Raw genomic sequence first — 26248 nt, forward strand, 5'->3', positions numbered from 1 at the left:
CTAGATCTTTTTTAATTCACTGTAATTTACTGCACCACACGGCGACAGCATCAGCATGTTTTGTCCCTTAACTCATTCAGTGCCAAGGGTGAATAAAGTCGCCCAATTTGTCAACATTCTAGAGAGCCAAGGGTGACTTTATTCACCAGAAAGTCATAAATTATGATGCTTCATTTTGTAGCCAATCAAAGTTATGCCACATAAAACACTTGACACTCTAGGTGGTGGTGAGTGTTCCAGAATTATTTGGCAGTTGATGAGTTAAATAGCTTCAGGTATCAAACAGCCTCTTCATCTTGTTCTGTTGAGTGCACTCCAATTCTCCGAAAGGATGCTGTAGAAGTCAATGAGGCCTAAACTCACTGATCAAAGGGGTTCTTAACTAGAACTCCCCACTCACTGCTCTGGTTTTCCCATTGACAAGGTCAATTTAATTAAGCATCTATTTTACATGGTGTACCACAACAGTCTGTATTGGCTTATAAAGGTATAGCCTATTTTGAGCTGTTGCCCCCGTCGCTTTCTGTCAGTCAGGTGTGCTTGTTCATTTACGTGTGTAGGAACATGAACTGCAGTGTGGGGGACTTTGATGAGAAACACGTCTCACACTGCGCCGTTGTTTACGGGCTCCCTCCACTCAGCCGTCACAAAGAGCAACTCAAAGCATGGCAAAGGAAGTATTACAGGCTGTGAAAGAAATAACAGCCATGGCTTTGCGTAAATATTTCTATCTTAATCAAGACTAGAGGCCCAGGTTAAGTTGGATTTGGACCATTTTGCTGTAGGTACTCTGCTGTAGGCCTGTCAAAGACATTGTCGATGTAAGACATGAATTATGGGTAAATAAAAATAGACACCGTGGCCGCTTTAGATGATGTGCTGCAGATGAGGCAGAACCTCACCTTCAAAGCCAGACAGACAGACTCAAAAACGCTAGTCAGGTTGAGAGATCTACAGCATGGCATTTTGAACTCATGGAAACGTTACATTGCACATGATTCCATTTCTTCCACAGATTAGATTCACAGATGGTGCCTGTCAAACTATTAATGATTTCATTCTCTGTTAAAGCTTGTACAGTATTGCTATATTTACTGTTGCTATTTGTAGCATAATGTAATGTTGTATGCTGCCATTGTTAATGTAAATGTAAATACGATACATTATCATATTAATGGTTTCCCGCTGGGACCATATACAGTGCCTTCAGAAAGTATTTAGACCCCTTCACTTTTGCCACATTTTGTTGTCTTATAGACTCAATTTAAAATTGATTAAATTAAAAGAATTTGCCATCAATCCACACACAATCCCCCAGAATGACAAAGCGAAAACACATTTTTTGAAATTTCAGTAAATCTATTAAAATTGAAATACAGAAATACCATGTAGCTTCTCATTGTACCAAGTATTCAGACCCTTTGTTATCACATTCCTAAAATTAGCTAAAAAGCAAAAATATCATCAACAAATCACTCAATAAGTTGAATTGAGTCCATCTAAATGCAATGATAATAATTCATGTAATTCTGGAATTAATATCTTTGTTTTTATAGGGTCTCTGATTTGCATAGGAATCAATTATACACTGTGTAAATTAAGATGTCACTACCAACTCAGCAAATTTCATAATTTTCTCTTGATCCTGACAAACTCCTCAGTCCCTGCCAGTGACAAACATACCCATAAGCAGCTACCACTATTCTTCACACAAGAGATGGTGTGGAAACTGCATTGCATGTGCTAGATTTGCACCAAACTTAATGCTTTGTAATAAAACTAAATAAACACATTTCTAGCCACTTTCTTTGCTGTATCACTTGAATTCATTGTTGCAAACACAATTATGGATATGAGAGATTATTTTCCATTAAGGGATTGTTTTTGGCCACTTGGTTAGACCAATTTTGTAGAGTGACAGATGATGTTGTCCCATCGTGCCTTTTCCTCTCCACCATTCAACTTTGTAGATTTTTGTAAGTCTTCCCAGGCATCAGGGTCGCATTCCTGAGCAGTTTTGTTACTCTCCATTTGCTCAGTTTGTAATGACAACCTGATCCTCACAGTCTATAGCACAACAAAATGTGGAAAAAGTGAAGGGATCTGAATACTTTCCAGGCACTGTAAGTCGCTTTGGATGAAAGCGTCAGCTAAATGGCATATATGATATTCTTATACTATCCTTATTCTTATATTATTATATATTCTATATATTAATCGTGTTGATATCCTGTTATGATGTATCTATTATTGCTAGTTACCGCTTTTACATCAACCTGTGTTTGCGTCTCTTTGTAGGAGATAGACCTGAGGGTGAAGTGGCCAAATGACATTTACTACAGCAACGTGATGAAGCTTGGTGGAGTGCTGGTGACATCAACAGTCATGGGCTCCACTTTCCATCTCCTCATTGGTGAGAGGCTTATGTTTATATTGGTGCCGTAATGGAGCATCTCATCTAGCTTTAAATCATAGTTTTGGTAGGGGAATTCATTTCCTGTCCTCTCTTGTATCCTCCCAACCAAGCATATACTTCTGTCTATGATTGTATTGAGGCTGTGAGGACCTTTCTGTTGTTAGCTTTATTAACTCAGGTTGGGGGGGGGGGGGGTGTTGCCAGGTTTTTCTGCATTCAACAGCACTACCAAGAACCAATAGCAATGCTAAAGCACAAATAGACTGGCTGGGAGAAAAGTGTTACACTTAACTAAGGTTAAGAATGGCTCCTCCATGAACATCTGTAAACGTTCTCTATCTCCAGGCTGCGCGTTCAACGTCAGCAACAGCAACCCGACCATCTGCATCAACGACCTGGTGATGCGGCGTAACCAGGAGCGGGGCTCCGGCCTGGAGGCCCTGAGCTCAGCCCAGCTCATAGGCCGCACCCTCACCTCCCTGGAGCAGCTCATCTCTGCCTTCCAGGAAGGGGGGCCTCAGGCTGTCCTACCCATCTATTACAAGAGATGGGTTCACGGGTAAGCAAGCTGCAAGTGGCCCTATTGTCTGTGTTTTAACCTGTAGAACAGGCCTTATTGGTCTCTGGAGGTTTTTGGTAGTTTGATAGTCGTCCAAACATTGCTACATTAAAAAGTCAGGAGAAATCTTAAAAGTGTGCTTACTCACATGTCTTGCTCCATGATACACATCCTGCACTGTAAACTCTCACGCTGATGGTCAAGATGTTAATTGTCCTTCAAGGAGAAAATCTTCCCACAGCCTCACTACAGTTACCTAGACACAACAAGAAACGTCCCTCACACCCCCAGACATAACATAACATGTAAACATATAAACAGGTGTTTACACTAGCGTGACCCTGCCTTTCCCTCTCCCCTGCCTCAGTGGGACCCAGGTGCGTCTGTGGAGCGAGGACGGTCCTGAGGCGGAGGTGGTGGGTTTGGATGACAACGGTTTCCTGCAGGTGCGCTCCAAGGAGCAGGGTGTGGTCTCTGTGCAGCCCGATGGCAACTCCTTTGACATGCTGAGGAACCTGGTGGTCACCAAGCAACGCTAGGAGACTGACACAGACCCCCGGCAGGTGTGCCTACCTGGCTACCTGAAGGGTGTTTTAGCCTGGCACTATGGAGGATCGTTAGACGAATGTTACCATATGTAGCTGGAGTTAGCGGTGTAATAACTGGTTTCTGAGTGTTTACTTGATGGGTTGACTGGTTATTAATTTATTTGTTAATTACTAATCTGCTTGTGAACAAACCCCCTGTACCTTTTTTCTTACTTACATCTGCAAACTTATGTTAAGAGTCCATTAGGATGTAGGTAGTAGTAGTTTTTTTTTTTTCTTTTTTTTTTTTTATATAAATATGGCTGATGATTATCTGTTTAGTGAAGTGGGGATATAATCTATTGGATTACATGCATAGCTTTATATCAATTTGTAGATGGCAGCTACAGTACATGATGTTCTGTATGATACAATACTTATGAAGAATACAAAATCAGTTATTCACCAAATTCACATACTGTACATCAAAGTTGTTCAAAAGCAATGATTTTAGTATTATTTACCAGTAATTTAGTTGAAAATATTTTTTTACAAAACGGACATGATATTGCACATTTTCTTTTGTGATGTAGTATTCCTTGTAATATATTTTAGTTGTACAGTATATCGCATTCAGAGGCTCTCACTTAAGTGCTAGCTGTCGGCAGCAGTATTTACGTTCCCAGAGGTGTTGGCGTGAGGGCAATAAACATGCTCACACTTGTCTTCAACTTGTCGCTTGGAAATGTACCAAACCTGATTTGCCTAAAGACGTTGTGATGCTAAGTGCACAAGCGCGCACTTAGATGCAAATGCATTCACTGAGTGCGAGCACATTTTAATAGAGGCTGCCCTGAGGCTGGCTGTTATCCCAATGGCTGCACTGGTTAGCATTGGTGGCTACTGAGCACTGGGATAACCCAAGTCCTTTGCATCATGTATTCAATTGTGTTATAAAAATCTGAACAATTTAAGAATTATTAGTTCATATAATTTGTAAGCCTTAACTTATGATTTTGGGGGATTAGATTGAAATCGTTTTTTTGATTGTCACTTTTTAGACATGCATGCAGGATGTCCTTCTTTTTAGTTCCATATACTGCTACTCCAGTTGATTCTCAATGTCTAACATAAGATTAATATTTGTAAGATGTGTATATTTTGATAACACACAAAATTGCTATAAAACGTCAGCACACTATAATGACAGTATGTAATCATATGTGATAAAGGATTGTTGGTTGCAGTTGTAAGGTGTAAAAGCTGTTATCTTTGAACTGTCCACTAAGTTGTCAATCCAGTAAGAGCTATTAAACCCAGCTTCATGCATACTGGACAGGTCTGATGTTCCCTTTGATGTGAGTCTTGTCGCCTGTTTGTGTGATATCTTTACGGGTTTTTTTTTTATGATTCTAATGGAATCATCATTGATTGGTCCTGTTTTATGTTTGTTCTGAAAATCGTCTTTCAAACAATGCCGTTTGTACCCGGAATCTTCCATGAGAGAATCTGTTAATGTAAAACATCAGAACCAGAGGAAACACGCACACGCACACGCTCACGCTCCCTTCTCTATGCCCATGAGTTGTACTAAAGAGAAGTATGAGCCGCACACAGTTGATTGAGACCAGCTCTGCCCAGAAGTGAGGTATTGGTTGTGTGGAGGGAAAGGGGTTGGGAGGGGGGCAGATTCCCCCCTGTGGGGGAGTGATGAGGTGTGGGAGAGGGTCTGGTGCAGGTGGCCGGGAGGTGAGGGGGGCGAGTGTAGGGGAGGGTTAGGAGGGAGGCTGGAGGGTTGGGGGGGGGGGGGGGGGGGGCTGGTGTAAGGGAGGCTGGAGGGGTTGGGGGGGGGGGGGTGTAGGGGTTGGGGGGCTGTGTTGGGGAGACTGGAGAGTTGGGGGAGGGGGGGGGGGTGTAGGGGAGGGTTGGGGGGGGGGGGTGTAGGGGTTGGGGGAGCTGTGTTGGGGAGACTGGAGAGTTAGGGGAGGGGGGGGGGGTGTAGGGGAGGCTGGAAGGTTAGGAGGGGGCTGGTGTAGGGGAGGCTGGAGGGGTTGTGGGGGGGGGGGGGTGTGTTGGGCTCATCCCAGGACTCCAAAATGACACTTCATTTGTCTTCAGCACCTCAGGCCTTCGGCTCATCTCTGCTAGATGAGGTGAAAATATGAAAGTATGAAAGTATGCACACAAGCTTCCAAAACTGTACGCTGCCCTCACCTCATTACAAGCTCATTCCCCCTTCTCAGGTTTTAGAGACAGCTAAACAGCACTGACTGTTTAGCTGTTCATTCATTCAATGGCGACTTTGAGCTATGTTTTACAGCTCTTGTCTGAATAAACAGTTACTTTGTGAGGGAAAGGCAATCGCACTTTCAGTTGTGGTTGAAAAATAACTGGCTTCCATGATGGTGATCAAAGGAGATTTTGGTTCCTTTCAGATACTCTTTGTTGATGTAGCTCATCCTTCTATTCCTTAGTAGAGAGATTGTGTGTGTGTGTGTGTGTGTGTGTGTGTGTGTGTGTGCGTGCGCGTGCGCGTTTGAGTGTGTACACAAAGTCAGCGAGTGAGAAATAAAGAGGCTGCTCTTCTAACCGGTTTCCTCAGGCCTACAGCAGTTTCAAAGTTCATTAAGCAAATAGCTTACCTCTGGATCCATAAATGCCGCCTTCTCAATATCCTATTAAACAATTTCATTGGCAGGTCTCAGGGGTCAAAAGGGATCTATCCTCTTTAATATTGGCTGCATAATACCACATCTCCATCCAGCCTCCCCAGGGACACACCAGAGCCCTTTGGCTCACCTTCAAATATGATATATTTTCTTTAAGAACCTTAGAGACACTCAGTTTTAAAGGCCATATATGAACCTTCATCTGTAGCTTGAACCTTTAGCTTGTTTACTCCCATGGCGGCCTGACATCCTGGTGGTTCTATTCCATCACAACCCTGTATTCCTTAAGTGAAAATAAGATGAGGTGAAGGATTAAGGATAGAGGAAGCAATATGCTGGTGGTCTGAGAGTTTGGTCAGGCACATTATTGTTTCCCATAATCCTGGGCTCTGTGATGTAAGTGTTCCACTAGTTTACTGGGTCTCATATTCTGCCTGTGAGTGTGTATGGAAGACCCTAAGCTGTGTGTTGAATTGGGAGCGGTTTATCCTATGCATGTTCCCTCTTGTGATGAGAAAACCTGAAACAAAAGCTACATGTAGCTGTCAAAAACAAACCCTACACAGAGAATGTCGTTTAGGCATTGCTTACTATATTTACATACCTTGTGAAGCAATTTGAGACCGAGTGAAATGTAAAAAAGTGCACAAACAGTCACTTTCTATTATTAGTACGCTGCGGCATGTCACAGATACATTATTGATATGTACAAGCTTTAGACGTTTAAATTCACTCAATTGGTCCTCAGCTGTCAATAAGCTATGAGGCTGTGGACCCCTGACAACATAAGTAGGACAGGAGGAAAGCAGAAGAAGCATACTAGATGTATACTAGATGTTTACTAGATGTACTAGATGTACATTAGATGTTTACTAGATTTTTACTAGATGTTTACTAGATGTATACTAGATGTATACTAGATGTACTAGATGTACTAGATGTTTACTAGATGTATACTAGATGTTTACTAGATGTATACTAGATGTATACTAGATGTACTAGATGTTTACTAGATGTATACTAGATGTTTACTAGATGTACTAGATGTATACTAGATGTACTAGATGTATACTAGATGTATACTAGATGTACTAGATGTATACTAGATGTATACTAGATGTACTAGATGTATACTAGATGTACTAGATGTATACTAGATGTATACTAGATGTACTAGATGTATACTAGATGTATACTAGATGTACTAGATGTATACTAGATATACTAGATGTACTAGATGTATACTAGATGTACTAGATGTATACTAGATGGACATAGAAAATGACCAAGATTTAACTCTACATGTGGTGTTGCATATTCTGACAATTGATGTGATTGACAGTAATGCAATGTCAAGACTCCACACCTTAATATCCGTGATGCATTATTGAGAATAAAGAAGAGCTCAAAATAGTAATGATAAATGACTGTCTGGGAGGAAATTTAATTTGAATAGTTTATTCAGATTGAAAGCAAACTACCTTGTTTTCATTCCACATCATTTGTCCCAATGCAGTTGACATCTTTCTCATTATACATGTTAGACCCTGATTTTCATCATAAATAAGCAAGCTGCTATGTGTTTCATAAGAATAAATATACACATTAGGTTTCTGATTTCTGCCATAGGTAGAATTCATACAATCGACCAAATAGAGTCATGTTAGCTTCTAGTGGGCGAAGGATTTGGAAGGAAGTTGTTTTTAGTTTCTTTTAATCCAGAATTGTTTTCAGTTGAGTATGTGATGAGGAATGACTGCTTTGAGATGAGATACACTCACCGAGCACTTCATTAAGAACATCTGTACACCTCATGGTGGAGGTGGTGTAATGGTGTGGAGAAAGTTTTCTTGGCACACTTTGGGCCCGTTAATACCAATCAATCATCGCTTGAATGTCACAGCCTATTTGAGTATTGTTGCTGACCATGTCGATCCCTTCATGGCCACAATTTACCCATCTTCTAATGGATACTTCCAGCATGATAATGCATGATAATGTCACAAAGCAAAAGTCGTCTCAAACTGGTTTCATGAACATGACAATGAGTTCTTCACTGGCCTTCCCAGTCACCGGATCTGAATCTAATAGAACATCTTTGGGATGTGGTAGAACGGGAGATTCACAGCTTCAAAGTGCACCTAAAAAAGCTGCAGGAATTGCGTGATGCAATCATGTCATCATGGATCAGAATCTCAAAGGAATGTTTCCAACATCTTGTGGAATCAATGCCACGAAGAATTGAGGCTGTTTCGAGAGCAAAGGGAGGCCCTACCCAGTATTAGTGTAGTGTTCCTAATTAAGTGCTCAGTGAGTGTATATTACTGTATATCTACTGCTTCTGATTTCACGTTAACAGAAATAAGAAGTACCTTAATAGGTAAGCAGTTGCAGCACATACTGAAGATTGCACTTGAACAGGCTTGCAAATCAGGTTGAAATCATGCTACATTCAATCAAAAATGCTGCTTTTTTTTTAAGTTTCATTCTGGAGTCTCTTGCTTAGGTCTTTTGTGTTGCTGCCTCTATGAATCACACAATGTGGGTTGTATTCTTAACAGGCAATTGGTAGCTCAAATTATACATTGTACCCTGAATCCCGACTCAGAATCTGTGTGCGTAATTTAAAATGGTCACGAAAATGCATAATTTACACATACATTTTCGCTCATGTCTCTCAAATAAGGATTCGGGCCAGTATGGCTGAAAGGTGCTTGACATTTTATCAAAAGAAATGGCTTTGAACTAGAATGTGGCAAATGGCAATGCATTAAATATGCTATTGGCTAAACAGTATGCAAAAATATAATATATTCAAGAAACCTGAAATTACTTGCTGCTCCTTAGAGGAGCCTGACATTGGTGTATCTGCGTACAAAATATCTGTCTACAACAGATACAAAGATCCATGTGGAGGTGTCTAACAGGAACTGCCGTCTCCTACGTCTGACACAGTTACATACTGTAGTCACTGATACAGCTTTTAGCCACGGTCTGTGTTTTCAACCATTCAAGCTGAATTCTCAGTGCTTGAGACCAAAGAGTCCGTCTCTCTCGACCTTTGATCCCTTGGGGCTGTGTCACCTCTCGTTGGTGATGATGACAGACGTGCCGATGTAATGAGGGATCTCTCTGTGGGTCTCAGGGGAGGAGCTGGAGGCAGGGCTCTGACTTTTGTAGCCATAGGAGCCCATCTCGTCACCACGGTAACTGTAACTGTCTGTCAAATGGCCCAGCGAGCCGTAAGGGGGAGCCTGGAAGGAGCCATGTTTGGCTAAGACGTGATGGAGGTTCAGGGACACATAGGGGGCCTGGGCTGGCAAGCCCACCCCAACACCTACCCCTACCCCTACCCCCACTCCCATCCCCATCCCCATCCACATCCTCCTCTCCTCCTCCCCCGCCTCGGGCTCCAGGAGCTTGGGGGTCCCCCGTTCGCCGTTGCTGTTCGTGTACTCCAGAGGGCCACTGCTATGGCCATAGGGGGCTTCCATCATGCACAGCCTCCTCCGCTGCTCCAGCACCACCTGCATGGGCAAGGTTTGCCCCAGGCCATGGAGGGACCGGGACTGCTCGCAGCTGGCCCTCCCCAGCGCCGAGCCACTCAGCAGGGGGCAGGCCAGCGGCTTCTCCCCTCCTAGGCAGCCACCACCACCACCTCCGGAGGCCTTGTGGAGGGTTTCTCGGCTGAATGGCAGTTTGCTGTCCTCTTTAGTGACCTGTGGCTGAGAGTGTAGGTGGCCCTCGGCGGTCTTGCTCTGGCCAAGCGTGTGATGCTCGTAGGGCTCCTCCTTGAGCCTGCTGTTGGAGCGCAGGGTCGAGCAGCTGGAGAAGCCGTCATGGAGGGGCTCGCTGGGGTACCTCCTGCTCACCACAGGGCCTGCTGCGGAGAAAGGAAACGCAACGTTGATATCCAGGCTAAAAAGTTATGGTGAGAGTGAAGCTAACACGCTACAGTGAAACCCGAAGCTAAAATGCTATGTTGATTTTTGAAGCTAAAACGCTACGTTGAGAGTGAGTCAGTGACATCAGGGGAACATGGACGTGAGCGATGCAGCAGACACCGGGGTTTACAGTGGGCCACGCCTCAGTCAGCCAAATCAGTCGATTTTTAATGTCTTACATCATCAACATCTCTGACCTGTGAGCTCAGTGAGCGATAAGTGAAAAGCTTTTTTGGATTCATTTGGTTCATTTGTGAGAGTTAAAGGGGCAATTTGGGATTCAAAGAATAACAAAGTGGTCACCCTCGCCACTCTTTTGGGATAAACAGCTGAGGGACGGGGCTGGAGAAATAAAACCACTGTCAAATTAATAGACGGAGCTACGGATACAAGGGCTGACCATCCATGGGATCAAAATGTTTGTTAACCATGTTTTAGCTACACAGTTTTAGTTTACAAATACATTGTTTCCAAACAATATACATAATATACGATGGATTATATTTTGGGTTCTAATGGGATAAGACAGTTGAACTAAGCTCATGAGGCATTTATAATTTGGAGTAACACCAACAGTCCTCAACAGACTCCACCAACAGTCCTCAACAGACTCCAGCTCACCCGCCTGCTCACTAGAACCCACTCCAGAGACCACATCACTCCAGTCTGGCTCACTCAAAACTGGCTCCCAGTGGAGGTCCGATTTAGGATTCAGTTCAAGATCCTAACCCTAACCCTAACCCTAACCCTCACCCTAACTTTAAAGATAATAGGATTTGCTTCCACAAGAACAGCTTCAGGGGCAGTTGTACCTGGGTATGCCGTGGCGGCGGTGGCAGCGCACGACCCAGCAGACGGGCTGAGGGAGTGGTGGGCTTTGGGGTTGGCACAGCTCCAGCGCCCCTCGCCCCCTCCCCCTCCTCTCTCCTGCAAGGAGCTGAGGAGCTGACGGGCCACCTGGCTGGGGGAGGAGGGCGAGGGCAAAGCGGAGCTCTGGGTCGGCCGCAACCTCCTCTGGGGGTCGGTGTGCGCGTGTCCGTACGGGTAGGGGAAGGGGAGGCCGTAGGGGGCGCTGCAGTGCACCTCTCCAACCTCCGGGACAGGTCTCTGCTCCTGACAGGGGGTCAGGGGGTAGGGGGGGCTCTCCTTCCAGCCCCCTCCATGGGGAGAGCATTCCAGCTTCTCTGGGTGGAAGGAGCTGTTGGGCTAGAGGTGAGAGATAAAACAGGTGTTATGCCGTTGCCATTGTGTTCTGTCCTGGACGGGTCATCGAGAGAGTGGGGAGTTCTTTCAGACAAATCTCTCTTCTGTGATGATTAGGATGCAAAGCCAGATCCATGGGACAACCCTTAATAACCCTAAACTTAACCCTCACCTAACCCTTAACTTAACCCCTACCTAACCCGAAACTTAACTCTTACCTAACCATAAACTTAACCCTTACCTTAACCCGCTACCTAACCCTAAACTTAACCCTAAACTTAACCCCTACCTAACCCTAAACTTAACCCTAAACTGTCTTTGATCTCAACTTTAACAAGGTTGGCCTGTCCCAAGTAGCTCACTTAGACTTTTCCATACGTTAGAATTTCAAGGTGATAGCAGACATTAGTCAAAAACTGTATTCATACTGTTTACCGATGTTTTCCAAGGTGGAAAATACAGTCATTATAGTTATAATGAATCTTAGTTTTGTGTGTGTGAAGCAGTGGTCTCAGTACCTGGGGGTAGGGGGCTGTTTTGAGTTTGGTCTTGATCTTGACTGCTTTGGTTTTGAGTTGCTTGCGGGGGTCCTGAGAGGGGGCCAGGCCAGTCTTAAAGCTGAGGCCAGGCTTGGTCGCTCTGCTCTGCTCCTGAGACATCTGCAGCTCTTTATACTCTATGTCCCTGTGGAAAAACATACACATTAATGTACACAGCACAGGGCAGTTTGGATTAGCACCACACACACACACACACACACGCACACACGCACACACACACACACACACACACACACACACACACACACCAAAGGGCTACTACACAGGCTTTCCAAAATAGTCACATACTGTACATTGGGAGAGGGGGCACTTCACCTCATGATTCTCAGGTCAAAGTTGAAAGGTCAAATGTGAAAGGCATAGAGCGTAGACTCACGTGAGGACATAGTTGACGCTGACGATGCAGTGGGGTCTGGAGGAACGGCTGTTGTGGACGATGGTGGCGTAGCTCTGGACCCACACCCAGCCTCCGTGCTTGGACAGCATACGGTAGTACTTAGTGGTGACCTGGCCTTTCACCAACACTGCACAAGGGGAGGAGGGGGGGAGGGGGGGTGAGAGAGGAGGTAGAGAGGGAGGAGAGGTAGAGATCAAATCACACACTGCACTGTGTCTGAATAAAGGCTGACACAAAGACAGAATGCAGACAGGATGAGATTGAGTGAGAGGGTTTGTTACCACCTCTCTAGGTCCAGTGTTACTGCGACTGAGTATTATTTGCAGGATTGGAGAAACAACTTAAAAAGCCCCAAATGAAGAAATAATGACCGGCACACCACTAACAGACACAAATTATGACTGAAACATGCTTCGCATAAATCTGTACAAATATGTCACCGCCGACTTAATCAAATCAGTGTTTTGCTGTCATGCATTTGTAAAAACAAATCACCAAGCCAGTCTACCAGCATGACACCAAAGCTCATCTAATGAATTAAAGAAATAGTATTTTGTCATCTCCGGCAGGGATAAAATATAGTATTATGACTAGTAAAAATGTGGGATTTTCAAATCAAATCACAACATACAATAGCTGACTTTTGGGTGATGCACTGAATCTGATGTAGTCCATTGTGATAATTAATATGAAATTAATTAATTAATGTGGAAAAGCGCTATATAAATATAAATATGATGCATAACAATATGCTATGACTTTAATATGATTTAGTGGAAAGAAAGGAAAAGAAAAGGATAGTCCTACTGTCCTTCTGTCATTCCTGGAGACGCCAATATTTGACAGAAAAGGCCTTTTAACTATAGAAATATAATAATTATAATATAATAATTATAATATAATAATTCAGTGAGAGACACATTGTAGTGTACTGAGGAGTGACGTTCTACATTCATTTATTTTATGTAATTATTATAAATTCAGTGTTCAACGAATGCTCACAGGAATGTCCCAGATTGTTAATTTTACCAGTATCTTCAAAATGTGCTAACTGAAAAAATATAAAATTATATGTAGAAACGATTTCGAACATGGTCTCGTAACTTCACCATTTTAAAAGTCACAGCGGTCGCTCTTCAAGAATACGAGTCGTTACAAATTAGTGATTCATCTGGGAAAGTTGTTGAAAGGGTGGGTTCCTGCTTTCACATTTTAAATATTGCCACTCATACAATGCCTACAGTGAATTTTAAGCTAATTTTAAAGTAGACCCAGGAACCACAGTACTTCAGCTCCTCGGCACTCTGTATGATGTCTCAAAGTGGTCAATGTTTACATTTACAGGGGACTCACACAGGTGGTGAGCAAAACGTAGATGGAAAACGTCACAGCCGTGTACGTGGTGGTACAGAGTCTTCTCTATCAGGTCCTGTGGTTCGTAGCCCGTCAACTCAGCCACCCTGCAACACAACAGGTTAAAGGTCAAAGGTCAACAGAGAAAGATCTACAAACATAGTCCTATCGTGTTCAAATAACGCGTGTTGGAAAGACATTGCATTGATGTGATAAGAAACTTCTATCCACATACTAACAGCTGATTAAATCATGTGGGAATGAATTCCTCTGGCTTAGACAAGTATCTTGAATATTGTGAAGCAGTCACAGATTGCCAGATATCAATTTAATTGACCGGTTACATATCCATTTAGGGAGAGTTTCACTTGTGCCATTGAGATCATCTTACTGTAGGATGAGATGATGAACAGAAAGGAGAGTTTCCTGGTACTAACTACTGACAATAGGAGTAAGATTATCTTAGTGTGTGTGTGTGTGTGTGTGTGTGTGTGTGTGTGTGTGTGCGCGTGCGTGCGTGCGTGCGTGTGTGCGTGTATGTGTGCCTACGTGCCTTGTGCCTCCGTGAGTGTGTGTGCCTACGTGCCTTGTGCCTGCGTGCTTTCAGTATCCATCCATACACATACCTGGAGTCCAAGAAAATGAGCTTGAGGTCCAGGCTGGCACGGAACATAAACATGTTGCTGTGGAGCTTGATCTCAGTGATGCCACACGGGGGCAGGGAGTGGCCCACGGCCACCAGGCCCACGATCTGGTAGCACGAGTCATAGAGAGCCATGTCCATCACGTACTGACGGATCTTCAGGTAGCCACTGCAGTGAATCACCTGGGAGGTCATAGGGAGGGGAGAGGGGGAGGTTCAGACACAGACAGGCTAACCAGGGGAGGCTGGTGGAGGGCGAAATCGGAGGACAGGTTCATTGGAATGGATGGAATGGAATGAGGAACGGTATCAAGCACTGATTTCTCCCTCCACCAGCCCCTGTACTGTACACGTGCATACAGCATCAAGCTATACACTTTTCATCTGGATTCTGACTTAAAACCCTTCAAACCTTTAAGTAAGACGCCACGGACATTCATAGCTCTAGGTGGCACATTTCACAACTTGTGTTCCATACTTTGTGACACAATCGGCGAACAGGAACATTTCTCGGCAATGTATTACCACGAGTGAAGGTAACTGCTCTCGCTCCACCAGAACAAGAGCCAGTTACCCACAGTACAGTATGGCTGAACCCCCTCAGTGCCCCTCAAGAACCCCCCCCCCCCCCCCCCCACTTGCCTGCAACAGCCACGTGCCTCCAATGCTAATGGCGCTATTTATCTTCCCTGTTTCCTGTTTACCTTTGCAGCTCGCGCCTGGCCGTTCAGTAGCACCCTCCACAAGTTCACACACATGATTTATTCTCTACTTAACATAAACGGCTTGTTTATTGCCAATGTAAATTTACAACATATCTCCGTTGCAGTCTCCTAGGTGATTTATGTTATATTAAGGGAGGGGAGGGGGAAGGTAAGGGGGAAGGTAAGGGGGGAGGAGAGGGGAGGGGGGGGGGGGGGGGCACTTTGTGTAGAATACAGCTGTTGCATCGAGGCAGGAATCGTTGAAGCACCAGAATATGTTTGAAGGGGGAGGTATTTCTCTATTGACAGCTCAAAGTGGAAAATGCTGCTGCTAGAACTGAAGGTGTGGCAGGTATTCTCCGAAAGGGTGTTTGATTTCATTTCCAGCTGTGACTCCATCTCTCCTGTGTTCTACCCACCTTGTACCCTCCGCACGTCAGCCCTGCGTTACGCTTGGCCAACACGCACTTCATCCTCAGGAAGAAGGAGCGCTCCATTTCGTACTCTGTAACACACACATGCACGCATGCGCGCAATCACACACACACACACACACACACACACACACACACACACACACACACACACACGAAGAGTAGAGAGTGATAATCAGTACACAGACACAATAACAACAAGTGTGTGTAATCCAGACGGTGCTCTACAGCCTGTGGAGTGCTGTAATTACACAACATGTACGATGCTGGTCTCAGCAGCTGCAGTTAATAACAACCCTGCCTGCAGTTAAGAGAGGCTGGTGTAGAGAGGCTGGTGTAGAGAGGCTGCTGAGGTGTTGTGTTGAATTATGTATCACAGTGAGGTAGACTACTGTAGGTGTTGTGTTGAATTACTTATTACAGTGAAGTAGACAACTGTACTTTATATCATTGCAGCTGCATTAATGTACTTTGAAGAAAATATCACACAGTCTCCCTTTATGCCTATTGTCTATACTGTAGAGTAGCACTGTATGTAGAAACCAAACTGTTACTTGAGGCAAATAGGTAATCTAATCTAATCTAATCTAATCTAATCTAATCTACTGACCAACATGACATCTTTCCGCTCCACGTAATTTGCGAAAAAAAAGATAGCATTCAGAAATAAATAAAGGATGGTATCTTAACCCGAGATCTGTAAATCTGACATTTGTGTAATTCTTGCACTGACTTTCCACCCAAAGAGAGGGGAGAGAGAGGGAGAATGGAAGAGAGAGTGAGAGATAGAGAAAGCAAGAGAGAGAAAGAGAGAGAGAGAGAGAGAGAGAAACAGAGGGAGAGAGAGATAGAGATAGAGATAGATAATGGGAGAGAGAGAGAGAGAGAAAGAGAGAGTTACCTTGCAGGAAGTGATGGTGGAGGGGTTGGTGAGCACTGAGCACAGCTGTCATCTCATCATGGTCTGATGGGTGGATGTACTCAAATATACTGTTCCCTGTCAGCTCCACCTGAGGGAAACACATTATAGACAAACTGGGTAAGATATGTCAATACATTCAGCATACAAATACACACAAATACACACACACACACACACACACACACACACACACACACACACACCTGCAGAGAGAGAGAGATTGTTCATGTTATATCATTATTTTTCCCTATGTTATTATTGAATTATTAGATCCTATATGTTTGCTTTGGCAATGTAGGATGTCTTATCATGTCAATGAAGCTTATTGAATTTAATTGAGAAGAGAGAGGGGGGGGGGACTCTCTGTTAGGAGTTTTGAGATCTTTGAAGTATTTAGCAGGATGATACTGTGTCATCTGAAGGGATTACATCACCACAGAGAAATGCCTATTGTAGGGGGATTCTGAGAGGGGTGTTGCGTGTGTGTGTATGCGTGCGTATGTGTGTGTGTGTGTGTGTGTGTGTGTGTGTGTGTGTGTGTGTGTGTGTGTGTGTGTGTGTGTATGTGTGTGTGTGTGTGTGTGTGTGTGTGTGTGTGTATGTGTAATGGGGGAAGGGGATGGGCGTGGAGGCAAATCTCTCTGAAATCGATCTGTGCGTCTCATTCACACTAGCCGCAAAGAGGGATGATGTCAGGAAACACAAGGGTTAATTTATGAAAGAGCCAATCATTTGCATGTGAACACAGGACACCGTCCAGGCTCCGCTTTGATCTATTTTACCTCCCAAATTTGGGGGCGGGCTCAGTCAGCGAGCGGGTCACTGCTCACCACTTCAACGACAAATTGGTTTCTTCACAATGTGGAGTTAGGCTGGGGTAATCCAGGCTTTGTAGTGTGAGGGCATTGGGACTCTGGCATAGGGACTGCTCTGCTATTTAGTGTCAGAGAAACTGTGATGAGAAATGCAGTGCAAGGGCAGCAAGTGTTTTGTAGGGGGGGAGATGTGAGGTTTACTTTCACATGTTTAGTTCTGGTGGCCAACGCCGTCCTCCATGAGGCTGAGGGGGATGGAGTCACGTTGGTAATGAGTGACCATCACTGACGTCCATACTGTCTCTGACACTGTAGAGTTAATGGTAAAATGATACCGACCTTAGCCCAATATAACACCCACACACACACACACCAATGGACGCACCGCACCGTACCGCATGCATACACACACACACACACACACACACACACTCACACTCACACTCACACTCACTCACACTCACACGCACACGCACACGCACACACACACACACACACACACACACACACACACACACACACACTGGTACACATAAACAAAAGCGGGTGAGGGTGCATTTGAATGAAGTCGGCATACACAGGTGTGCACAACAGCAGTCGCAGCATTTGCATCAGGGCTGCGTGCGAGAGTGCCACATTCAGAGCGGGTAGTGGTGGTTTTACTGGACGGGCAGCGACAGCTGTTGCTCAGTCCCCCTGTTCCCTCCTAAGCTCCCTGTCTGTCCAGGTTTGCTCAGGTGAGGTATTAGAGACATCAGCATTTCTGTTTGCTCTCCTCAGCCCCGCACCTAATACACTGTACCAAATACACCCTCTGCTTGAGTGGCATGTTAGGCCTCTAGATTGACTGTAAAGTATCTTGCTTTGTATGTACAGTACAAACTGCAAAAAGAGGGAGCGCTGCTTTGGCATCAGTTATGAAGACAAAGGGAGGGGCTCATCGGAGACCGGGGTAAAACTTGGAAGCGACCAAATGGAAGTTCCAGTTGTAAAAAAAGCATAACGCTTTAAAAAATAATCCAAGGCGCTGTCTCTAGTGAAAAAAACTTTATTTTACCTGCTGTTGTATAACAAAGCTTAAAAACACACCAGCGTAAGTGTACCCTGTGGTAGGCCTGTGAGCCACAGTACATTGGTACGTTCACTATTTCCATCTCTTGCTATGCAAAAGTGCTAAAATAAAGGCTTTTTCATTTTTCCGCAAGAGAGAAACAGGAAAAAAGAAAGGACCTTGGGTTCTTTTTGAAGTGTTTCTTTTTTTTTTCTTTTTTTATTACAGCTGCAACTTCATTTGGTCGCTCTTGTATGTTTTAGGAAAGTGAACCACCACAGAGTGATCATGTGCTTGAGGACTTGATATGACAGCCCAAATCATAACTGTTGATAAGTCGGTGTATCTTCAACTTTCAGGCAAAATGATGAAAATATGCACCGTTGCAAATGAAAGACAGAATAGTAATGAGATGATTCTGTGTGAGGAAACAGTGAGGGAATTAAGTATTCAACACATCAACAATTTTTTAATTCAACATATTTCCATTGCAGCTATTCACATGAAATTTAGACCAGACATTGGTCAATAAAACTACATACTGTAACTAAAGAAATTGTAACATTCCAATCTATAAAAAAAGCGATGTGCAGTAAAATGGGATGACACAGGAAAAAGGTATTGAACACAGTAAGAAAAAGCACTAAACCAGCTTATGCCACTAATGAGTTCTCCTACCTGAGCTAATTAGAATCAGCTGGGTTAGTGCATGTTGGTGGGTAAGTACTTCCACTCTTTGAAAAAGGGTTTCCCACCTCTGAATGCAAATAAACAAATTATTTGTCACCAAGCTTTCCTGCAAGAAACATCTCATGATGGGTAGAAGCAAAGAGCTCTCCCAAGACCTTCGCAACAAGATTGTTGAGCAGCATAGTAAAGGCACTGGTTACCGACGGGTTACTCCGTTTCTCCTAAATGTTCCTATAAGCACCACTGGGGCCATTATCCGCAAGTGGAAGGAACATCACTCGACCATCAACCGGCCACGCACAGAAGCTCCTCGCAAGATTTTTGACCGGGCAGTCAGAAAGTTAGTCAGAAGAGTAGCCCAAGAGCCAAGGAGCACTCGAGCAGAGCTCCAGAAAGACCGGGAAGCAGCGGGTACAGTTGTCACAAAGAAAACAATAGGCAATGCACTCCACCGCCACGGTCTCCATTCGCGATCACCAGAAGACTCCATTACTGAAGAAAAGGCATGTTGAAGCTCGTTTGAAGTTTGCTACAGAACATTTGGAGAAGCCTGTAGATTACTGGGAGAATGTAGTCTGGTCAGACAAGACAAAAATCGAACTTTCCGGCAACAATACGATGCGCCATGTTTGGAGGAGAAATGGCTCTGCATATGATCCTAAAAATACACAGTGAAGTTCGGGGGTGGAAGCATCATGGTATGGGGCATCCAAAACATACTGCAAAGGAAACTCTCAACTGGTTCAACATTAGGAGGATGCTACTGACTCAATTTAGCTTTTTATTCTCAGCTGCAGCATGTAAGTAATGAGATGATTCTGTGTTAGTCCACACGTGGGGAGAAGACCAGACAGACGGAGCATCTCCTTTCTGGCATAGGAGGGGAGGGAAGGGAGGGGGGTGATGGGGGGGGGGGGGGGATAACAACAGTGCTGATGAAGTGTCTTGTCAAGCAGGGTACCCCGCTCAAGAGCTCTAATCACACTTCATTCTACCAGTCAGATCAGTCACAGCACCCCAGAGACATGCCATAGATTGTCGTAGTGGAAAATGCAAAGCCCAGCGACGATTAAAATCTCTCACACTGCTCCTTGAAGAGAAATGCTACACACGCACACACACACACACACACACGCACACGCACACGCACACGCACACGCACACGCACACACACACACACACACAGCCATACTAGAATAACATCTTCCACTTCTCTTACAGTTAACAAATGTTTCTGTTATCCAAATATCCAAGTGTGACAAGCAATAGCTAACATTCAATATTAGCACGGGTTGAGCTACTGTTTCTACCGTGTCATACACGCATGCTGCACACACACGTCCCACACGTCCCAAATTGTGAAATGAACAGCTCTTGCACAAAAGGCAGTCAACAATACATAGAATAGAGCAACAGATAATATTCTGTGACCACCCCATGCCCTCTCACTTATCAGCGATGACCAAACTCTCCATCTTTACTTAGCATTCTGCAGCCTGTTTTACTGACTGTCAAATTAATGTTTGAACAGGCCTATCAGAAGGCAGGTGCCCCTTAGATGACCTTGGTTGTATTGAGGGAGGCAGACGACAGACACACAACTCTCAGCATACGCAATGGAAGCCAGGGGACCAAGATGGAGGGGGAGGGATGTCTTACTTGTGATAGGCCGAGGTGGACCGACGCCGTCTCGGAGATGTACATGATTTTGCCGTCGGAGGCGACAACAAATACAAAGCCGTCCAGAGTCTAGGAGAGGAGACACATGTCAGACACTGGAATTATGGCATTGATTCTTCAAAATGGATGGACTGTGTTAAGATGTTAGAAACTGCATTGTAATTGTTATCAGTCATGCTACAAACGGTTATGATATTCTCTACTTTTTTTGTCTGTGAAAAACCACACACATCCACATTTACAGCCCATCTGGGTCCAATCACCATATGAAATCCACTACAAATTCCTCTTTGCCTCTTGGCAAACGCCTACACATACATTCCACGGTAAAAATGTAAAATATTGTAGTTTTCATCCAAATAATTGGTCACAGTCCCTCCATAAACAACCTGCACAGATTAAGTCAGATGAAAATATTTTGTTTTTTTGTTTTTTGGCGTTTGTGTTTGTACTGTGTTTGTATTATAAATACTGTATTTTGTGGTGTATATTGTATTAATGTACAGTGTATATTGTCATATATTGTGTTACTATGTTGTGTTGTGTGGTGCATATACATGTCCCAAACACATGTGTATTTGTTTTGTATATTGTATCTTAAATTGTATATATATAGTATATATTGTATCTTAAATTGTATATATATATCTAGTATATATTTTATCTTATATTGTATATATAGTATATTGCATCTGACCTGTAGTAGATGTGAGCCCAGTTCTTTGGCCATGTTGTCCAGAGGGCTGAGTCTAGACGGCTGGCCCCAGGCCTCCCCCAGCCCTATGGAGGAAACACAGAGAGCCATTTCATACATTCACACTGCTGACAGAATATGACACTACACACATACTGTATAGGCCTATACAAAAATGTGCAGAGATACCTGAATCCCACTAACATGGATCTATCTCACCTCTATATATTTCCTATACACAGTAAAATAATAATAATAACCTGACTGGTATTTCAGTCACCTGTCTCACGGTCTGTCATACCCCTCAACCAAGTTGGGCCCTATACAAAACAAATGATTTTCTTCCATGAGATTAGAAAACAACTATATTTTCCTAACTTTGCAACAAAACAAGTTTGGATGAATATGAACCTGAGTTTCGCTGCATTCTCAAATTGTACGTGCATTCATGCAGAAGAAGAACTGCTTTTGAGTAAATGCGCTCACCAGTTTTGACTGAATAGAGAGAAAATATAACTACATTAGAGACACACAGCATAACGTTTCCTGATGATCTTGAGCATTTTCACATGAATTTACACTCTGAAACCTTCTCTCTTAACCGGTAAAAAACATAAAAACGCCTGTCCTCATGTTCAAATTGCGCCCGTCTGTCTCCCCTACATTGTCTGACTTAGAGTCCAAAGAAATTAATGCGATTAGCTCACAAACAAACCATTCAGGCATCTTTGGCGGTGCCACAAATAATGCAGAGAAAGGCACACACTAAGCTGTCACACAATGCCGTCCAGTGCCAAATGAAGGGATGGCCACTAGCCAGCTTTAAAGGACAATTCCACCCAAAACATGTCCCCTGAGTGCCATTTTTACTTCAGGTTACCCATTGAAGTAAATTATTATTTTGTTGTTAACTTAATTTACTCTTTTGTGATCAGATCTAAAGCTGTATTATTCTGTGGTCGGACACTTTTTAATTATATAGATACATATGCTGTTGGTAAGAGTTTGGAGGCACAGGTGCGTTTTTCCCCGTGAGCTAATTACCAATATATCTATAGGCATAATGGTGTGCAGTTTCTGCAAGGTGCACAGAATTACACACACACACACACACACACACACACACACACACACACACACACACACACACACACACACACACACACACACACACACACACATGCAGTACACACAATCCTGTAAAGCTGGACTGACAAGAAAGGTGATTTCGCTGGAAAAATCTCCAACATGCATGCAGCAGACCTCAGGATCACAACCCTAGCCTTATTACTGGGAAATATCATCATAAATGATGAACACGTACCATAACATAGGACAAGGAACAAGAACATACAACAGTCTTGATGCCCAAAATTGATTATTGACGCTCCATTATTTCAAAACATGTAGAAATGAATTGAGACCAGTAGGAATAATATACATTTTAGGATTAGATACGCCAAACAGACCATATCTGAGTAATGGTCAACTTGTTAGAGTGCTTGTTTGAGGAGAAAGCAGCCTATTGATGATTTCTACATCCAGTTTCAGCATTCAGAGGAAGTTCAACATGGTGGAATGAGGCGATGATGAATTTAATAATTTTTTCATAGAAAATCTGCAGGTCATATCAAAGGGGTTGTATCAATGAGGAGGTGGACAGATAGACAGTTAAATGTGTGTATCATTCTATTTTATTTAATTCCTCATTTGAGCCTATTGGTAGAGGCTATTAGTTCATTTATGCACAGGTACACCTCATAACTTAATAACTAAACAGAGGTCTAATGTGTTGGGAAATTAATTGTTCCACTTACATTTTGTGATCGTTTTGCTACTAGTATTCTAAATAGTAATAATATATATACTTGTATATATATAGTATATATATATATATTATTACTATTTAGAATACTAGTAGCAAAACGATCACAAAATGTAAGTGGAACAATTAATTTCCCAACACATTAGACCATTTGTTGTCATTAAGTTATGAGGTGTACATGTGTAATAAAATAGAATGATATATATATAGCGTCAACAAATTTGCTAAGGCCTAACCCTAACTAAACGCTCAACTAAACCGCCATCAGTTTCATTTGGGCCTCCGTTAAAAATCTAAGGTAGCTCTGAATTGCCATCACGGGATTTTGTTCTCTGACTTGTACAATATTATAACTCAAATTCAAATAATTTGTTCTTTCGGTTTGCGCACACAGTGCTCAAGGAAAACAGAAAGCCTATAACATAAATATCTCAAATTATGTAGGTTACAGTATGAGCACAACACATTAATACGGACTGTTTACATTAGCCTACATTTGCAACAAAACGGACAGTGGGTGCCATTCAATATCGTTAAAGGACGGGATCTATTAGCACAATTTACAAACAAAATATGAAATAGTTTAATAATCTATATGTTAATGTTGATTAATATAGACCTATGAATGACAATGATGATTGAGGACATATATAGCAGACCTCAGGTTTTAGTTTGAGGTGACTGCATGCTTTTTACTTTTCTAGAGACCTGTCCAGGAAATAAAAACAAAGGTAGCCTACAGCACTGCAACTTATTGAAAAAATATATTTCGTATGTAAAATACGTTAAGGTGACAATACAATATACCACCACACTGCAGGCTATCAATGCTAAACTAACATTCGACTTGTAAATATAGCCGAATGCTATTTAAAACGTAAGGCCTCTTGATTTGATCTCTCCAGATGTTTCTATTGTCCCTTTTTTAATTGTCCCTTTCCATTTTGTATTGTTTATTTTCTCTGTCAAACACATTGTGTTCGTTTCGTATGAGGTGTGCATTAAATAAAGTCTGATTGATTGATTTATTTGATCGATGCAGAATTGGGATGTATCTTCTATAACTTTATCTTAATCAATTCATTAAGTCCACAGAACAATTCCAAAAGTTATTTAGCTATTTATGCTGATTTTGCTGTGTAGTCTATCACAACACATTTGGTCTAAAGCAATAATTCATTGTTTTGATTAATAATTCTCTAAACTGGTCAAATAACCCTGGCAAAAATACAGTAAATAGCAATAAATTCGCCTATTTGATGAATTAATTTGTACATCAGAATCATTAAAATATTCCATTCCATTGGTTCAGTAAAGGCTACGTTGTACAGTTTTTTTTGTAATAAAGGTTTTTTTTGTGTGTGTGTCTTAAATTTAGCAGATTCCGAAACTCAATTAACGGGATTGAGAATATTGCAACTGCTAGATGTACTAACGGGTGATTCTAAAACTTTGCAAGCCGTGTTCTGTGTGACTTTATGAGTGATGAGCAATTCTGGGAGAGGAAGAGGGCTGTTTTCCTGGGGTTCAGCCTGCCGAAGTGTTCAGTTTATTGGGCGTAATTGGATAACCTATCATGATCCACAGTCTCTAGCTACTTGTTTGGGAGTGTCAGTGACACATTTACGCAGTGGTGGCCTATTTTAAGGATTTGTGAGAACGCCTAGAGAATGTGAGCTGTATAGGCAACGTGATGAATAGGATTTAATAAGTAGGCTACTATATGGAATTAGATGTATCTTGTCCACATTGTGAGGTAGAAATGTAAGTCTGCACGACACGAAAAGCCAAGTGTAGCCTATATATTTTGGACATTACACTTTAGTACTCGAACACAAATTAATGAAAACGCATGTATCTTGCCATGTATCTTTTTGAAACCATACCATGTTTGCGAGAACTGACATGTGTCTCCTCTCTTAAAGACATAATTGTGACAAATCATAATTGACAGTGACACTTTAATGGGAAAACTCACCATCCGGAAACACGGCTCTCATCTTCAGGTAACTGGTGGTAAGCCGAATGATTGAAGCCTTATCCAGTTGTGAGGTGATGGCTGAAGGTAAAGGCAGTAATTTTGCCAGTTCATAAAATTCTCCATTTTCTTTCTCTCGTCTCGTCTTCGCCGCATTCTTGGACTTTTCCTTCATTTCTGGCTGATGCAAATGAATTCGTGTAGCATAACAAAGCACTCTCCTCTTCGACTTGAAAACGTAGATTTGGCCTTTTTTGAATCAGAAAATGCCCATATTATAACACAATGTAGTTACGATTGATTTGTTTCAATATTTCAATAATTCAAATGTGAAAAAAAAAAATCTTCTAGTAAACCGACATCCCGAGCATATTTGCCGAAAAAAAAAACCTGCTGCATGCAATTCATTGGAATTAAATCTAAATAGGCTTCGTCGTAATGTGCGTAAAACAATAACAACGGCTGGTGTCAGGGTGCGCAACACAATTGTTTTGATAAAAAGTGCTTAAATGACCAGCCTCCTCTAAGATTTTTTAAAGCTTTTTCTTCTATACTTTTCATTTCATACAGAAGAGTCACTGGGGGTATCGGCTCTCTTGGATCTACAAGTGGAGGCATGAGAAACAGGTTGCTCTCTGTTGAAGGCGCAGACCCGATAATAGGTCCTGAGTCGTCCTGTCAAACATACCACTGATAAACGCCCCGTTTCGATTGGAAAGACTTTCTTTAAGTATCAAAAAAATCTCTTAAATTCAGTCACCATCAAAAGAGGTTTCTGACTCCGTTTACATCAACCTTAAGTACCATATGCACAAAAAGCTAATGAGTTGCTATCATTTTCACCTCAGCAAACTAATTGAACAGCGCGACGAGGGAGTGTAAGAATTGGACACAAAAAAGTCGATGTATCCAACTCTTCCATTTGCCAAGTAATTATTTAGAACGTCGACATGCGCAAGACACTTCTCAAGACGTCCACGATAGGCTCTGGGTGATATTTGGCAAATTGACATTACCTGCTTTTCTCGTTAAATTTCACACCTCATACGCTCCTATGTTTACAGTTGTTCATAACCAGAAACGTGTCCTCGGTTACACAGTAGTAGTTAAGATGATATTTGTGAATAGGCCTTTGTGTCCTTCCAATGCAATGTCCACCTTGTTTCATCGGCTCATGAGCACAT

General features: G+C 42.7%; 2 protein-coding genes across 4 annotated transcripts in view; one reads left to right on the forward strand and one right to left on the reverse strand.

Moving 5' to 3' along the window:
• The window catches only part of hlcs (holocarboxylase synthetase (biotin-(proprionyl-CoA-carboxylase (ATP-hydrolysing)) ligase)), a 30061-nt gene extending 25231 nt beyond the window's left edge, over positions 1–4830 (forward strand). For all 3 annotated transcript variants that reach the window (XM_083697505.1, XM_083697506.1, XM_083697507.1), the window contains 3 exons: positions 2299–2413; positions 2762–2975; positions 3343–4830. In XM_083697505.1, the coding sequence (XP_083553631.1) occupies positions 2299–2413; positions 2762–2975; positions 3343–3514 (501 nt within the window). In that variant the 3' untranslated portion in view covers positions 3515–4830. The remainder of the gene's footprint in view (positions 1–2298; positions 2414–2761; positions 2976–3342) is intronic.
• A 4421-nt stretch (positions 4831–9251) lies between these two features.
• sim2 (SIM bHLH transcription factor 2) lies at positions 9252–25239 on the reverse strand (the record flags this gene model as incomplete). Its single annotated transcript, XM_083697239.1, has 11 exons — positions 9252–10051; positions 10928–11321; positions 11837–12002; positions 12255–12402; positions 13629–13735; positions 14255–14454; positions 15395–15480; positions 16311–16419; positions 20547–20636; positions 21265–21347; positions 25065–25239. The coding sequence occupies 11 exons, from the start codon at positions 25237–25239 to the stop codon at positions 9252–9254; spliced, it is 2358 nt and encodes a 785-aa protein (XP_083553365.1).
• Positions 25240–26248: the final 1009 nt, after the last annotated feature.

This window comes from Argentina silus (genome assembly GCF_951799395.1).
Source record: "Argentina silus genome assembly, chromosome: 2".
Taxonomy (NCBI): Eukaryota; Metazoa; Chordata; class Actinopteri; order Argentiniformes; family Argentinidae; genus Argentina; species Argentina silus.